Source organism: Mya arenaria, chromosome 13 (genome assembly GCF_026914265.1).
Source record: "Mya arenaria isolate MELC-2E11 chromosome 13, ASM2691426v1".
NCBI lineage: Eukaryota > Metazoa > Mollusca > Bivalvia > Myida > Myidae > Mya > Mya arenaria.
The window spans coordinates 37,914,134-37,933,363 of record NC_069134.1 but is presented as its reverse complement, the minus strand read 5'-3'; the positions used below and the strand labels follow the sequence as shown (position 1 = coordinate 37,933,363).

At 34.9% G+C, this 19,230-nt stretch overlaps 1 protein-coding gene across 6 annotated transcripts in view; it reads left to right on the top strand.

The window, feature by feature from the left end:
* LOC128214315 (putative uncharacterized protein DDB_G0282133) overlaps window positions 1–19,230 on the top strand; it is a 91,333-nt gene that overhangs the window by 44,949 nt on the left and 27,154 nt on the right. The window contains exons 1-2 of one of the 6 annotated variants that reach the window (XM_052920720.1): window positions 631–698; window positions 5,114–5,494. The exons of 4 other annotated variants lie outside the window; for them this stretch is intronic. In XM_052920720.1, the coding sequence (XP_052776680.1) occupies window positions 5,322–5,494 (173 nt within the window). In that variant the 5' untranslated portion in view covers window positions 631–698; window positions 5,114–5,321. Of the gene's footprint in view, window positions 1–630; window positions 699–5,113; window positions 5,495–9,148; window positions 10,355–19,230 lie in introns of those variants that run through there. One more of the 6 variants, XM_052920726.1, reaches the window with a different exon arrangement.

Below are 19,230 nucleotides of genomic sequence, written 5' to 3'. Positions count from 1 at the left end.
ACAAACTTCAGATCAAAAATTTTCATGTCAAATTTCATTTTTTTATTAAAGCTGCACTCTCACAGACAGACCGTTTTGGCAACTTTTTTTGTCTTAGAATGAGCCAATTTTTGCATAAATGTCTGAGAACCAGTGATATAAGACTGCTGAAATAGGATCAGATCACATTTTTTTCAAAATTAAGTTCAACAATTGATGATTAATGCAAAAAAACTCATTTTTCTTAAAGCATTAGTCACTTCGAACATAAATATTTAAAACTGCTATCTGATATTTCATCACCAGTCTTATATCACTGCTTTCCAGATATTAACACAAAGATTTTTTCATTCCAAGACAAATAATAAAAAAGTTGTCATTGTGGTCAATCTGTGCAGCTTTAAACAATAGTGTCGCAGAGCAAATGCCATCGCTCCTCTGTTCTTGTTTTTTTACCTTAGTCAAACAAGTGACATAACTCAGTAATTATTAAAGCTAGAGTTATTTCCCTTGCTATAGATGTATGTAATATATCTGGAAACATATTTACTTCAAATTTCTTTTAAATATCTTGGAACCTAAATTTAGTTTCAGCCAAGGTTAAAATTTGTGCAAAATGCCGACAATGCAGACAAAGTTATGCTCCGTGTTGCCTGAACTACAAACATTATGACAAAATTGTAAAACTCTTAAACAAATTCTGAACTACAAAAGAACAGGTAATGTATGATTGCATTATTCCAAACATTAAACTTTTCCTGCTTTTTTTTTAATACTGTATTGCAGAAATTGCATTATTCTCCTGCAGATATTGAGATATGGCATGAAATGCAACACAAAATAAGGGTAATCAATGTCTAGATTTGCAATTTAAACAGAACCAGACTGAATTTCATTCCCTTTAATTACCAATAAATAAGTATAAGTCCGTTTTTATCGAGTTTGATCACATTTAATTGCACTGTATCCAATTATAGTGTCATTCCAGTGAAAGTTAATACAACTTAATTGTGGTGAGGATCAAAGACATGCGCTGAGATTGCAGTGTAGTTAATACAAATGTTGCAAGACTCTGCTTGTTTTTGAGCACATGTTTACACAACCACTATTTGTATGAGCACATATATACACAGAACTACTTGAAAGAGTACATATGTACACAAATATTACTTGAAAGAGTACTCAAACACTAGTTTTAACAGCACATATGTACACAAAAGATACTTGTATGAGCACATATATACACAGAACTACTTGAAAGAGTACATATGTACACAAATATTACTTGAAAGAGTACTCAAACACTAGTTTTAACAGCACATATGTACACAAAAGATACTTGTATGAGCACACATATACAAAAACACAACTTGTATGAGTACATTTGTACACACACACACTTATTGTATCAGTACATATGTACACAGACACTTCATAATTAATACTTATATGAGCACATATGTACACAGACACTACATAATCACTACTTGTATGAGCACATATGTACACAGACACTACATAATCACTACTTGTATGAGTACATATGTACACAGACACTACATAATCACTACTTGTATGAGCACATATGTACACAGACACTACATAATCACTACTTGTATGAGTACATATGTACACAGACACTACATAATCACTACTTGTAGGAGCACATATGTACACAGACACTACATAATCACTACTTGTATGAGCACATATGTACACAGACACTACATAATCACTACTTGTATGAGCACATATGCACACAGACACTACACAATCACTACTTGTATGAGTACATATGTACACAGACACTACATATAATAACTACTTGTATGAGTACATATGTACACAGACACTACATAATAACTTCTTGTATGAGTACATATGTACACAGACACTACATAATCACTACTTGTATGAGCACATATGTACACAGACACTACATAATAACTTCTTGTATGAGCACATATTATGTACACAGACACTACACAATCACTACTTGTATGAGCACATATGCACACAGACACTACACAATCACTACTTGTATGAGTTCATATGTACACAGACACTACATATAATAACTACTTGTATGAGTACATATGTACACAGACACTACATAATAACTTCTTGTATGAGTACATATGTACACAGACACTACATAATCACTACTTGTAGGAGCACATATGTACACAGACACTACATAATCACTACTTGTATGAGCACATATGTACACAGACACTACATAATCACTACTTGTAGGAGCACATATGTACACAGACACTACATAATCACTACTTGTATGAGCACATATGTACACAGACACTACATATAATAACTACTTGTATGAGTTCATATGTACACAGACACTACGTAATAACTACTTGTATGAGTACATATGTACACAGACACTACATAATAACTACTTGTATGAGTTCATATGTACACAGACACTACATAATAACTACTTGTATGAGTACATATGTACACAGACACTACATAATCACTACTTGTATGAGTACATATGTACACAGACACTACATAATAACTTCTTGTATGAGCACATATTATGTACACAGACACTACACAATCACTACTTGTATGAGCACATATGCACACAGACACTACACAATCACTACTTGTATGAGTTCATATGTACACAGACACTACATAATAACTACTTGTATGAGTACATATGTACACAGACACTACATAATAACTTCTTGTATGAGTACATATGTACACAGACACTACATAATCACTACTTGTATGAGCACATATGCACACAGACACTACACAATCACTACTTATATAGGCACATATTTACACAGACACTACACAATCACTACTTGTATCCGTACATATGTACACAGACACTACATAATAACTACTTGTATGAGTACATATGTACACAGACACTACGTAATAACTACTTGTATGAGTACATATGTACACAGACACTACATAATAACTACTTGTATGAGTTCATATGTACACAGACACTACATAATAACTACTTGTATTCATACATATGTACTCAGACACTACATAATAACTACTTGTATGAGCACATATGTATTGGTGCATATGTACTCCACATAATAACTACTTGTATGGGTACATAATTATGTACACAGACACTACATGATAACTCCTTTTATGGGTACATTTGTACACAAACACTACATAAAAACTACTTGTATGGGCACATATATGTACTCAGACACTACATAATAGCTACTTGTATGAGCACCTATGTACACAGACACTACATAATAACTACTTGTATGAGCACATATGTACACAGACACTACATGATAACTCCTTTTATGGGTACATTTGTACACAAACACTACATAATAACTACTTGTATGGGCACATATATGTACTCAGACACTACATAATAGCTACTTGTATGAGCACCTATGTACACAGACACTACATAATAACTACTTGTATGAGCACATATGTACTCAGACACTACATAATAACTACTTGTATGAGTTCATATGTACACAGACACTACATAATAACTACTTGTATTCATACATATGTACTCAGACACTACATAATAACTACTTGTATGAGCACATATGTATTGGTGCATATGTACTCCACATAATAACTACTTGTATGGGTACATAATTATGTACACAGACACTACATGATAACTCCTTTTATGGGTACATTTGTACACAAACACTACATAAAAACTACTTGTATGGGCACATATATGTACTCAGACACTACATAATAACTACTTGTATGGGCACATATATGTACTCAGACACTACATAATAGCTACTTGTATGAGCACCTATGTACACAGACACTACATAATAACTACTTGTATGAGCACATATGTACACAGACACTACATGATAACTCCTTTTATGGGTACATTTGTACACAAACACTACATAAAAACTACTTGTATGGGCACATATATGTACTCAGACACTACATAATAACTACTTGCATGGGCACATATATGTACTCAGACACTACATAATAGCTACTTGTATGAGCACCTATGTACACAGACACTACATAATAACTACTTGTATGAGCACATATGTACTCAGACACTACATTATAACTACTTATGTGGGCACATATATACACACATACTACTTGTATGAGCACATGAAAATTGCAAGAAATGAAACTTAATATAACCTACACTAGAAAACACATATAAAAGATATTAAACAACCATATTTAGAATTGTGCATTTTTGAGTTGTAAATGGGGTCCTCTTTCGGCCTCATCTTAGGAAGAGACAAACGCCTCAGGGAGCAGACTTGAGATTCAAAGTTGTCTTCACATTCCTGCTAAAACTCAGGCCATAATGAAAATGTTTGGGCACGAAAATGAAAACATTTGGGCACAGACATCTGTTTACGGGCCCCCTTCATCTAGGAACAAATAAATAGATGGATTATCTATAATTTTGTTGTAAAAAATGGTTTTTGAAGTCATTGTTTGTATATAAATTTGATAATCTGATGTATTGTCTGAACATTTAGATAAGTTTTCATGTTGAAGTAAGTACTTGTTAGAATTTTGGGACCTAATAAGAATGTGATTGATTGTTTATACTGTCAAGTAGGCCACATAAGATAAAGGCGCCTGAAGTTTATGTCTTTGAACTGTGATTTTGAGTAATGTTTTTATAGGAGAAGAAACTAACATATGTCATTTTATCAACTTATCCCACCCAAATTTATGGGATTCTTCGGATTATATTTGATTGAACAAATTTATATTTTATAACCTGTAACATTTTAAAAGACACTTGCGGGCCTTATTATAATAAGTAGATGGAAAATTTCAGCTTGTTAAGATGTTGCTCAGTTCTAAAGCCTGGAAATTTGGATAAATAGTCATGAAATTCAGTACGCACTATAATCATATGCGTCGTAATCAGGAGGAATGCTCATAATTGATAGACGTTAAAAAATATTTCTTTGTGAAAAATGAATAATGCAGGTATTTAATATTGATGGAAATTAAAAATAATTCTTCGTGACAAATGAAAAATACCGGTATTCAATAATTTCTTGTAAATCTTTAATGGAAATATCTAGCGAAGCATGCATTCTTCTGTGAAATCTTTTCAAACCAACACAATTGATAGCTACAATAGAAAATCCAGTAGGCACCAGTCTGATTTTATGATTCTGGGAATTTTAAAGGCAACTGTGAGTGCGCATATAGACTGAAACAGTGTACTTAAATGAACTTTAATTGTTGTTTAAGTTTTTGGAAACAATGTGGCGATATAAACAGCCATAGGTGAAACAAGAAATCTGTGAGGTTAGCTCTCTGATAGTGGATTAATCCAAATGGCTGTGACGAACATGTCATTTCCTGACTATGTTGCTAAGTTTCGTAGAAAGATGGTGGAAATACGGTCACGTTTTAAGGACACATCTCGATATGGAATGTATTCAGAATACTGGGTCCCCCCTCTGAATGAATCGACATCGCCAGTTCAAGCGCGTTCATCAATCACCTCGTAAGTATTGAACATGTCAAACTATGCAATAATGTTCATATATCTGAAAAATTTGCTTCATTTTAGCCTTACCATATGTGATTATATGGTTTACATATGGCAATGAGATTTTTTTTATTCTTCATTTCCATTTTGTTTATAACAGTATTATTTCGCAGATTAAAAATGGTGTTGTTGTTGTTTGTTTGTTTTTTTGTTGTTTTTTTCATGGACAAATTTCATTTATTCAAACAGTAAGTAAAAAACATATACAGAACAAGCTAAGTACTATTTATAGGTAAACATATGCCAATGATATTACGGGAACTGTATGTCATATTTGTTTCGGAAAGTTTGTTGTCATATGTTGCTGCCAGGTGTGTCTGCATCAGGGTTTTTGGGGTACAAGCCCACTCTGGCTATTTCTGAGTGTATTAAAAATAAAAAAAAATGTATATTGATCATCTATTGTATATGAGTTTTTGTTACTTTTCAATAATGCTGTTTAAATGATAAAGTTCATGTCCCGGCAGTTATCAAATAAGGACATGTCTTCGAGTCAGACATTATTAAAAAAAATCATTTTATATAAAACTGGGCTTGTTTTACATCTTAAACCAAGGCCCACTGTCCTTCTAAGGTCAAGACTTTAATTAATTGCCCACCTCTAACAAATAGCATCTCTAAATTAAAGCCCTATTGCCCTTCACAAGCCAAAGATCTGTTGCCCACCTGTTTGACAAGGCATCATAAGCTTAGATCATTGTGAAGATGAAATAAGAAGGGGGGTCTGATTATGTTGAAAGAAAAAAGGCAATAAAATCTGTTTAAATGAAATAAGAAGGGGGGTAATTGATTGCCTCATATATTAAATATTGATGAATTTGTCTCCCTTTGTTCAGTTCAAAGCAAGTTCTGCCAAAACATTTACATTACGTGTGGATTATGTTTTATACAATGCTATTCATGAAAAGCATGAAGGGGTTGATTTATGTTGTAATTCTCATTAGAATCTTACATAGTATAATATACATTGTTCCCATGCACGTTTTTTAGAAAATGTACAGCTGTTTAAATTGTATCTTAATATAATAAAAGCTGAAGTCTTTTATAAGGAACTAGTTTCATCTTCACAAAAACCAGTGACGGCATGCCATGTTTCTGTTAACTGAATGGCATGGCGACTCAGTGTCAGCTTTACAAATATCAGTGTCAGCATGCCAAGTGTTCGTTATCTTTGTTTGCATGATAAACCAGTGTCATCTTTGCAAAAAACCAGTGTCAGTACTCTCATGCCAAATGTCAGATACCTTTGTTGGCCTGTCAAGCAAGTGTGGATTTAAAACCAGTTTCAGCATGACAAACTGGTGTCAGCATGAAAAACCAGTGTCAACATTCTAAATCAGTGTCCACATTACAATCAAGTCACTGCATTGTAAACCAATGGCAGCATGTCAAACCAGTGTCAGCATGACAAACAAGTGACAGCATGTGACAGCATGACAAATCAATGGCAGCATGTCAAAACTGTGTCAGCATGACAAACCAGTGTCCGCATTAAAATCAAGTGACAGCATAACAAACCGATGGCAGCATGTCAAACCAGTGTCAGAATGTCAAACCAGTGTCAGCCATGAAAAACCAGTGTCAGCCATGACAAACCAGTGTCAGCCATGACAAACTTGTATAAGCCATGACAAACCAGTGTCAGCATGACAAACAAGGGTCAGCATGTCAAACCAGTGTCATCATGACAAACCAATGTCAGCATGACAAACAAGTGTCAGCATGCCACACCAGTGACACACTAGGCAAACCAGTGTCAGCATGACAAGCCAGTGTCAGCATGACAAATCAGTGTTGGCATGTCAAACCTGTGTCAGCATGACGAACCTGTGTCAGCATGACAAACCAGTGTCAGCATGACAAACCTGTGTCAGCATGACGAACCTGTGTTGGCATGTCAAACCAGTGTCAGCATGATAAACCTGTGTCAGCATGACAAACCAATGGCAGCATGACAAACCAGTGTCAGCATGTCAACGAGTGACACACTAGGCAAACCAGTGTCAGCATGACAAGCCAGTGTCAGCATGACAAATCAGTGTTGGCATGTCAAACCAGTGTCATCATGACAAACCAGTGTCAGCGTGACAAACCAGTGTCAGCATGACAAACATGTGTCAGCATGTTGAACCTTTGTCAGTGTGTCAAACCTGTGTCAGCATGTCAAACCTGTGTCACTGTGTTAAACCTTTGTCAGCATGACAAACCAATGGCAGCATGACAAACTAGGCAAACCAGTGTTAGTATGACAAGCCAGTGTCAGCATGTCAAACCAGTGTTGGCATGTTAAACCAGTGTCAGCATGACAAACCAGTGTCAGCCATGACAAACCAGTGTCAGCCATGACAAACCAGTGTCGGCATGACAAACCAGTGTCAGCCATGACAGACCAGTGTCAGCATGTCAAACCTGTGTCGGCATGACAAACCAGTGTCAGCATGTCAAACCTGTGTCGGCATGACAAACTAGTGTCAGCCATGACAAACCAGTGCAAGCATGTCAAACCAGTGTCAGCCATGACAAACCAGTGTCAGCCATGACAAACCTGTGTCAGCATGACAAACCAGTGTCAGCCATGACAAACCTGTGTCAGCATGTCAAACCAGTGATTGCTCAAAACACATTTTAAGGCAATTGACAACCATGTGTTAGCTTGGCAAAACAGTGAAAGGATCTATCAAATTTTGGCATTTAAAAAGCTTGTACGAAAGGTAATCATTTTACTAAACAAAAAGGCAAAGAAAAGTAATCTCACAATAGGCTTTCTTTCTTTTATTTTCAAACTTAAGTGTAATCTTATCAAAAACAAATATAGACACATGCTTCTTAAATTAATCTCCAAATCTTGATTTAGTTGTTCTTGTTTAAAAGATTGCTACCAGAAAGACAGTTGTCGCGGATTTTATGGACTTGCATATATTGGTTCTTTTGTTGAAAAATAAAGAATATTAAATAGATTGTTCTTTTTCATGAATCTGGCTTATATTTGAATTATCTTTTGGGTTTAAAAATGAAATATTTTGAATAATGGACAGTGTTTGAATGTGTATAAATTTAAAACAAAAACAAACATATCTCAGTTCAAACAGTGCTTCTGGTGTTTACAGTGCTTAGGAATTTGTAAAAAAAAAGTAGCTAAGGATATTCCAAAGCACATCTTCATATTTCTGAAAGAAATAAGAATACTTATACTTGTTCTTACCATGTGGTTGATGTGAGTGAAAAAAAAAATTGAGAAAAAATAATTTGAGGATTGTTTTTGGATACCATGTTTTTGTTTGTCTCAGTTAGTGACAAAAGAGTGTTTCTGATGTTGTTTAACATAGTGAAAGTTTGACAATATTAGTGCTAAAGATTTGCCATCTTGAAACACTGTTTTTAGCAGTTATATTTGAATGTTTGGCTGAATGTTTGGCTGTTAATTTGATCTATTTATAATCAAATATTAATTCAATGACAGATACTTAGGCAATTTCTTTCTGAAGAAGGGATCAATTGATTATAGACTTTGGTGAAGAAAGACATTTATAATTTACTTAAATAAAACCATATCAGACATTCTGCACTTAATGTTTTATTAAAAAGGATTGATACAGATTTATTTCCAATTTTTGGTGCATTATTTCATATATTGAAGAAACGGATTATTATTGGGATTATTATTGTCAAAATATTGCTGTTTAATTGATTTTAGGTCTATGGGAAGCATGATATATTGAACTATTGTATGATGTTGAATGAATGTTTTTATTTACTGTGTTTGTTTAACTCTGAAATGGGATACAGTTTAAGTACCCCCCGTATTATTGTGAAGTCTTTGAAATTCTACAAATTTGCTTTTGGGACTTGTATTGAGAAGCTAGTATAACATTAAACCTTTGGATGAATATAATAAAAGAAAACATTTATAGTCTTGTATAAATATTGTCTATGAAGAACGAATCAAGTGGAATATTAGCGTAAAGATATGGATCGGAAAACTTTTCGTGACTGTGTTTTGCGGATTAATGTGGTAAATGTCAAATGAACATCACAGAATAATACCATTTGGGTATTGAAAATCTCAGTCAAAGCAATGGTAAATTAAATCGAGTATTTACATATTGAATTTTTTCAACACTGGATTCATATTTTTCCATTAAGAGGGTAATCATTAGATTATTGTGCTGGAGCGAGGGAATATTGGTACCCTGAAGTTAAAAAAAATAAATAGGACAGAAAATGAAAGAGCATTTTAATGATTATGATTCATAATTTCATGATTATTGGCTTATGAGGTGAATATATGGTAAAATATAGTGTGTGACATATTGTGAAAGATGTGTTTTGTGACACAACTAAGCTTTTAACTCTGAAAGGAAAAACAAATTTCCGATATAACGAAACTCTTTGAATTCTGCCAAGAGCTCTATGAAAGGATGTTTTGTATAACTTGCAATACGTTGCACTCAAAGAAAAACCTGTATTGCTGTTCCCATGCTTAAGAAACAGATAAAAATTGAGTAGGAATTGAAAGAAAAGTGATGACCAAGTCACAACACAAGTGAAGTGATTTTTTTTAATACGTTCGAAATCCTTTGAAACACTGCGTTTTGTATTAAAAGGAGAAATACAAATGCCAGGACTTGAATTTAAAAAGTCATATATATAATCATATAAATATATGAAAGAAGTAAATTTACGAGTGCGTGAAATGGTTCCGTCCGGTGCAATGAGGGGTCGTCACCTGTTCGGAAGAACAGCGCCTAACCATCAGGAGAGTGTCAAACTACGTCTGATCACCGTACAGCAACGCCCGCTATCACTCAGCGTGAAGTATGTGTTGAAAGGTTTCCTTAGTTAATTTTATAAGATTTTTTTACATAATAGTTAGATGACATGAATTAAAATTTTAATGATGAAGAATGGGCAGAGTGAGCAGAGAGAATGAACACTTCTTGATCATAAAGATTTTACTACCGGTCATCTAACGGACTTAGAATACAATTTTAACCTCACTGGCTGACACATTGTCATCACAAAATTTGACATAGGGATTGTGTGTGTATGGGATGAGTGGCAGTGGGCAGACATTTCAACACCTGCGAAAGTTGAAATTTTTAATGATTAAGCCTAGTACTTAATAATTGCCTATCTGCATTCTCATTGGCTGTAAATATAGGTTGTATTTTAAATTATTTTAAGTCATTACTTTTTACATTATCATTGAATGAATTTATATGAATAATGTGTTTCTGTTTTGTCTCTAAAAGGGCATAATTCATTTTTTCCTGTCAATTATTGAAAACTTGCGTGGCAAATATTAGCATGTTGAAATAGGAATCAAATTCCAGTACATCGGAATAATAAGAGTGTAAGATACAGACCATTTGTATGTAATATAATAACTATATTGTGTCATATTGGAAGCATTAGCAAGGGCACTACCAGAATTTGATGTTAGAGGGGGAGTAAATTACGTGTGTAACCTTATGACTTGCCCCCCTCCCTCAGAATTGAAATTTATTTTGTTTAGAGAGTTGGCAGGAGAGTTTGAGGGTACCCCCTTTAGAAAATGTTCATAATTTATAGTCCGAAATGGTGCATTTGGGATGTAATTTTACTTTTTTCTTCTATATTGAAATAAATAGTAAACTTGGATAATGCACGAGGTGAACTTACATAAGCATATCAAAACAAAATTATTTTTTTTTCACTCTTTTAAAAAATTCATTCCTCCTGTGCATTATATTGATTAGCATATCATATGGGAACTGTAAATAAAAACCTGTTGTATACCATATGCAAACCATTAGTAATAATATATCGAAGCAGACCATTAGCATATCATAAGGAAATCATAAGTATTTCAAATGGGAAAATTTAGCGGGTAATAATTATGGTTGTCATGTCAAACCATTTATACACACCATATGTCCAGGGGTGTAGTAGTCACCCTAACAATGGTGGAGTAACTTTTACTTTTGACAACAGAGTTCCCTTTGATAGGGATGACAACACTAGGATGAGATAGGTTTCATTAAGGTTCCTTAGAAATATATCTTTATACAAACAATAAAAGGTTTGGATGCAATTAATTTGTGTAAAAGTGATCAAACTTGTTGGTACTGGACTACTTCTTGCCATCACACGAGATATTTAAAGGTCAGAGTACACGTGCTCATGTTTGTGCTATAACCTCATTATGCATTGATGGATTACCATATTACTTGGTTCAAATGTTGTCCTCACTGAGAAGATGTGCAGTGACCTTGACCCAGGTCCATATCTCAAAGGTCAAGGTCACACAAGACATTTAAAGGTCAGAGTACACGTGCTCCTGTCCGCACTATAACTTAATTCTGCATTGATGGATTACTTTATTACTTGGTACAAATGTTGTCCTCATTGAGACGATGTGCAGTGACCTTGACCCGGGTCCGTACCTCAAAGGTCAAGGTCACACGAGACATTGAAAGGTCAGAGTACACATGCTTGTGTCCGGGCTTTTTACATTTAGCAGTGTAGAATGTCAATTTTTACTGGATTTATTGACCTTATGCATTTCATGTACTTTTGGCAACAATAACTGAATTGATCCAAGAACTCGAACCAATTGCAATTTGTGCCAGTAATCCATCATTAAGTTTTGGATGCATATTATTACAATTATGACTTAGCGCACTCTACCAAGCATTATCATCATGTGCAACATGCTTAATATTTAATAAAAACAATGAACACAAATATGATAATATATTTATAACATGTGTTTCCTCTTCAAAAGCAGTAAAACAATGTTTTGACGTCACACTAATAAATATGTATCACTTTATCTAAAATACTTAAGGCTTGCTATTCAGGGATGTGATTTGTCCGCGGATTCACGGAATTCCGCGGATCTAATGGCCCCAGGGACCCCCCCCCCCCCCCCAAAAAAAAAAAAATTAAATATTTTTTTTTAGCTGATTAAAAAAAGTTTATAGAGTGCTTTTGATTGTAAGTGTTGATGTTCCAGTTTGTTTCAAATTTGAAGTCAGAAGAACTTTCAAAAGAGCTTCTAAAAAGCCAATTTTTCTTATATGGCTGTGTGCTTTTGACCCCAAAAGTACCCCCAAGAACCCATGGCCTAAATGGTTTCAGCCCTCCAGTTGCCAGGTCAATCAAGTCCCTGCTATTTCATCGATGTTATAAATCAAGGACTCATTTTTCTTTCCTATTTTTAGCCAAAATAACCTTGACATTGATCTTACCTACACTACGCACAATATGAAAACTTTAACAAATATCCTTTTTATAATATGTTCTTATATCCAAAAATATTAAGGTAACTGATCAAACAACTGGTATTTTCTATATTCCCACTCTTGACCAGTGGTTGTGTACAATTTAAGTCAGATTCAACGTACCAGTCAGGTTGCGAGAAAAACAAAATATACTAAAAAACAACGGCGGGGGATATAGCCGTCCTTGGACTGCCTTGTTCAAAATTATTATTGTTTTTACTCTTTTAAGAAATGCATTCCTCCTGTGCATTATGTTGATAAACATCACTGCTCAACATTCTAAATAAAATTATGTCTAAGGCCCAAAATACACCAGAGTGAGATTGGTCTAGTGGTATAGGTGTCTGCCTCTCACCCAAGAGGTTGTGGGTTTCATCCCCACCAGGATGAGAGTGGTCTAGTGGTGTAGTAGTCTGCCTCTCATCCAAAAGGTTGTAGGTTTGATCCCCACCAGGATGAGAGTGGTCTAGTGGTGTAGTAGTCTGCCTCTCATCCAAAAGGTTGTGGGTTTGATCCCCACCAGGATGAGAATGGTCTAGTGGTGTAGTAGTCTGCCTCTCACCCAAGAGGTTGTGGGTTTCATCCCCATCAGGGTATGAGTGGTCAAGTGGTGTAGTAGTCTGTTTCTTACCCAAAAGATTGTTGGTTTGATCCTCACCAGGGTAATACTGGTATTGTGGTGCAGGTGTCCGCCTCTCACCCAAAACGTTGGTTTGATCCCCACCAGGGTAAGAGTGGTCTAATGGTGTACTGGTTTCCACATCTCACCAAATAGGATGTTGGTTTGATCCCCATCAGGGTTGGAGTGGCCTTATAGTATTGGTATTGGTCTCTCATCCAAGATGTTTCGGGTTTCATCCCCACCATGGTCAGAGAGGTTTAGAGTCATAGGTGTCCTCCTCTTGACTAAGATGTTGTGAGTTTGATCCCCACCATGGTCAGAGTGGTCTAGTGGTATCGGTGTCTGCCTCAAACCCAGATACTAGTTAAAACCAAGTCATGATTGAGCTTTAAAAAAATGTATACAATAAACTAAACTTGATGTTTTGTTGACACAAAGCTTCACCATTATCAATGTGAAAATAATTATTTACATATTCTTTCATCAGAACTCTCTGTTGTATTTGCACAAAGGATTTTAAATGCCATGCTGCCAAAGTTCCTTTATTCTCATAATTTCTGTTTGATTAGGCATTGTTTGATAGTGAATATTAAATTAATTTTCCTCCATCCAATCAATATATATTACAAGCATATCATTGGGTACAATTAAGGGAGATAACAGGTAATATGCATGAAAAATTTGATCTCTGGTTTGAGTTACTTCCCTTAGTCTAACTTTGAAGATGTATAAGAATATATTATGGTAAATTATTTTATACTTTATGCATGAATAATTGCTTTGTTGTCTTAATTAATAAATCTGATTATAATCTTAGATAAGTCATAATCTTTCCCCATATTGACCTTGCTGGCTTAAAAGCAATATTTATTTTTAATTACAGGATATTGCCTTAATGTATTAATCAAATTGTTAAAATAACTGGAAAATGTTCTTTATTGATTGAAAGTAAAAAAAATAATGTTAATTAAAAAATATGCTTTAGATATATGTAATTAAAATATGCTTAAGATATATTATTACATTTTGTTCATATCTTATATGGATTTCATATTTTGACCGGTTACAGCGAAATCTTACCTCAAAATGTCTAGATCTCGAATCAGAGATTTGCTAAGGTACGTTTTGTGTGTTTTCTTTCATATATATTTGAATCATTATGGGTAAAAATAAAAAGCATTCTTCTTTTTGTGAAATGTTTGAATTACAGTAAATGTTATTAAGATGTTTCTTCGGAATTATTGCTTTCCAACTTTGTGGATTTGGTTTTTCAAACATTTTTGTTAATAAACTGACCTGTCCAAGACATAGAGGATAAATGCAAGGTATGATGTGAGTTTAGATTTATATCACCAAATGATCACAGCCATTGACTGCATCGGCCAGAAAGAAACCTTAAAGCCTTGCATTTTCTTTTCCCAATCCCCCAAAAATAACAAGTCCATTGGGCGAGAGTGTACTGTGAAATCATTAATGTTCGTGGGGCATTAATGTTCGTGGTTTTCGTGGGTTGGGTGATCCACGAATTCAAGATCCCACGAAATATAAACCCTTTATTCACTTTTTTAATTGCCTTGTTACGTACATACTCTAGTATATTCTTTACAGAGGTCGCAGTATACAGTGTTAAAACCTGTCTCACTGTATAACTTACGATCATTATTCTGTTAATATATTATAACTGCCTTTAACAAATAATGAAACAAATCAATTAAATGTGTTTTATGCAGCAAATGACAGTTATAAGCACGTGTTTAAACGTGTGCTGTTAATGAAAATCTCCAAGTTTACAAGATGTGCGTGATGAGTGTCCATACTCGATTTTTTTATTTGATAAAATAATTAATCGATTACTAGTATATTGAAGGTTACTAAGCACCGAACGTGACAATATACGCACCTTTTCGGTGTTTTCACAGTTTGCAAAATTCTTAATTGGCATTCACTGGCTTCCCCTATCTGTATTTATGATCAGGGTACATCTTCTTTTATTACCTTTATTCCCAATTAAATCGATAATTGACATGGGTATATGCACTAATTGGCATGTCGTACCACATTAGCGAGTGTCATAAACCGAGTGACGTAGAGATGGAAATCACGGGCCAGCGCGTGGATATTATGCAGACGATCGCATTTTCGATTTTTATTTTTTTTCAAAAATGAAAATCCACGAATTCAAGTACCCACGAAATTTTTTTTTTTTCGGCAAACCACGAAATTTCATGCCCACGAACATTAATGATTTCACAGTATCACTAGAATTTCTATACCCTATATATGGATTTTAACAATAGTTCAAGGTCATCATTAGAGGTCATCTTGGTACTGTTTAGATACAGACTGCAATGTGTCATAGACCAGGATCCTAGTTCAAGGTTCCCATTAGAGGTCATCAGTGGGTCCTGCATTGATACAGATTGAAATGAGTCACAGGGAAGACCAGGTCTCTAGGTCAAAGTCACCATTAGCGGTCATCAGTGGGCCCAGCATTGGTACAGACTGCAATGTGTCAAAGGGAAGACCAGGTCTCTAGTTCAAGGTCATCATTAGTGGTCATCTGGGTCTTGCATAGATACAGACTGCAATGTATCATAGGTAAGACCAGGTCCCTAGTTCAAGGTCATCATTAGAGGTCATCTGGGTACTGTTTAGATACAGACTGCAATGTGTCATAGGGAAGACCAGGATCCTAGTTCAAGGTTCCCATTAGAGGTCATTAGTGGGTCTTGCATTGATACAGATTGAAATGAGTCACAGGGAAGACCAGGTCTCTAGTTCAAGGTCACCATTAGCGGTCATCAGTGGGCCTGCATTTATACAGACTGCAATGTGTCACAGGGAAGACCAGGTCCCTAGTTCAAGGCCACCATTCAAGGTCATCTGGGTCCATCATAAATACAGATTGCAATGTGTCATAGGTAAGACCAGGTCCCTAGTTCAAGGTCACCTTTAGTGTCATCTGGGTCCTGCATAGATACAGACTGAAATGTGTCACCGGGAAGACCAGGGTCCTAGTTCAAGGTTACCATTATAGGTCATCTGGGTCCTGCATTGATACAGACTGAAATGAGTCACAGGGAAGACTAGGTCCTTAGGTATAGGTCACCAGGTCAACTGGGTCCTTCATAGATACAGACTGAAATGTGTCACAGAGAAGACCAGGGTCCTAGTTCAAGGTTACCATTAGAGGTCAACTGGGTCCTGCATAGATACAGACTGAAATGAGTCAAAGGGAAGACTAGGTCCTTAGGTATAGGTCACCAGGTCAACTGGGTCCTGTATAGATACTGGCTGCAATGTGTCACAGGGAAGACTATGTCCTTAGGTATAGGTCACCAGGTCAACTGGGTCCTGCATAGATACTGGCTGCAATGTGTCACAGGGAAAACTAGGTCCCTAGTTCAAGGTCACCATGCGTGGTCATCTAGGTCCTGTATAGATACAGACTGCAATGTGTCACAGGGAAGACCAGGTCCCTAGTACAAGGTCATCATTAGAGGTCATCTAGGTCCTGTATAGATACTGACTGCAATGTGTCACAGGGAAGACCAGGTCCCTAGTACAAGGTCATCATTAGAGGTCATCTAGGTCCTGTATAGATACAGACTGCAATATGACACAGGGAAGACCAAGTCTGTAGGTCAAGGTCAAGGGTACCATAAGTGGTCATCTGGGTTATACAGGGCCTATTGCAGGAGACATAAGTGTTTTTACAAATACCTTTCTAGTGTATTGAGAATGCAAAGAAACAACGCAAAGAAAACTGTAGTGGGGGTAAAGTATGGTCGTTTTAAAGGGATTAGTGAAAGATTTTTGATGAAAAAAAACAACCTATTTGAGTTTGAGGACTTAAATTCACTGATGGTATTGTTCGTTTCACATCAAATGGAATAAATTTAATAAAGTCCTCCATACAGACTTTATTAAAACCAAATTGATCAGCACGGAATGATTTGTTAATTCCATGTAAGATCTCTTAAACGATGTTTAGCATGATTTATATTGGCTTGAATAGATAGCAAGTTTTGCTCCTTTATTATTTTTTTAAATAAAGGGTTGTCTGACTGATAAGCTACTTGTGGCCTGAGTAATGATTCATTTATTTTCATTTATTTCATTTTGTATGACCCTTAATATTTATGATGTCTTCCTGCTCAAACTGATCAGCGAACATACCTTGAACCTCCATTATTTCGAGCCAAGCAGGAATACTTACCTTCAAAATATAGAAGTTGGCCCTTGACATCCAGTTCAAACCAACGAGTATATCGAGCCAAGCGAGACTGAGCCAACGGGGTTAGACTGTATGTTTTACTTTTCAACAGTTAATTTAGATTTTGTCGAAGCTACATGTAGTGTGATTATTTCAAATCCTTTTAAGGATTTTTCTTTTTAAGATTTTATTTATATACCCAGCCTTGAAAAAATAATCTTATGACTACATTTTGAAGTTTATTGGTACCAGAGCTGTTAATAGTTTCTCTAAAAGTGTTCAATTTGCCTTGGACAGCTAGCTAAATATTCCAACTTGATCAGGAGCAATTTTTCTTAAATTTGACATTCTAATCTTGATGGACCAATAGTGTTTGACTTGTACCATTTGTATTAATATGGACATTTGAATTTGTAAAGGAAACATTAACTGACTTAACATGAACATGGCGATATCTGCAGTGGAAAATGTGAAAGTTAAGCATTTTAGTTTTATCTTTAAGGACTGGGTTATCAATTAAGGATTTATATATATTCATGTATAAATTCGTAATCAAAAGTTAAGTTGAAGAGTGAAAGAAAACACTTTTACGGCGATTATTCATCGGCTTTTGTCGAAGATTGGGTGTTATAAATTTACTATTGACTTAAATGACAATATAATATTTTATTTTTTTTGTGTGAATTAGATAACATTTGAAAAGAAAGAGATTGGATGATTTAATTTCGTATTGAATGTGGTGATATTCTTGGAGAAGCGTGATTGTGGTTTAATCATAATGGTTCCTCACATCAAGCGATACAACTTATTTGAAAAATAATAATTAGTTGCACTGTCAAATTTGATTAAAAATGGAATTAAAAAGATTATGTTTTTGAGCAGGCACTTATGAAAGCAAAGCAAACAATATATAAATAACAACAACACCATTATTTGCAGTAATTGAAAAGTTAGGAATTTGAAAGCAGGAGAACTTGTTTCAAAACTGTTTTAACAAAACGTTTCTAGATATATTATATTATTATTTCGAAATATCTCCAGTAAAAAGGATCACCACGATGCTTAGTGTTGGAGATATTTTAGCTGCAAATTGATGAGTTTTCCATTTCAAAGTGTCATTCTTTATTAAAATGCCATTAATAAGATTAATATAGGATTTAAATTCCGAAATGCCATGCACAAAATCAGTAATGTGCATTTAGAAAATCTGAGTGACATTATTATGGATTATGATAACTTTATCGAGCATTGATCAGTTAATTTCCATCCTATTCGCACATTTTGCCGGATATTGTTTCAACTCGAGTGTTCGTATAAACAATGGTAATGTTCGACTTTTGATTGTTCGGCAAACAAAAAGTAGCTTTGTTGAATGGAGAGTGTTATTAAAACGTTCATGCTGTGAATGCAGCTTGTTGAAATAGATCGAAGAAATTTTTGCAACGAATTTGACATGAAATGAAGCGGTCAGGGGGCAATAATTTTACCCGTTAAAACCTTATATACTGTTTGTGTATCGTTTGGAGGTATTTCATCAATTGTGAAAACAAATTTGGTTAGAATAACTTTTAAGAAGAAATTGATTAAA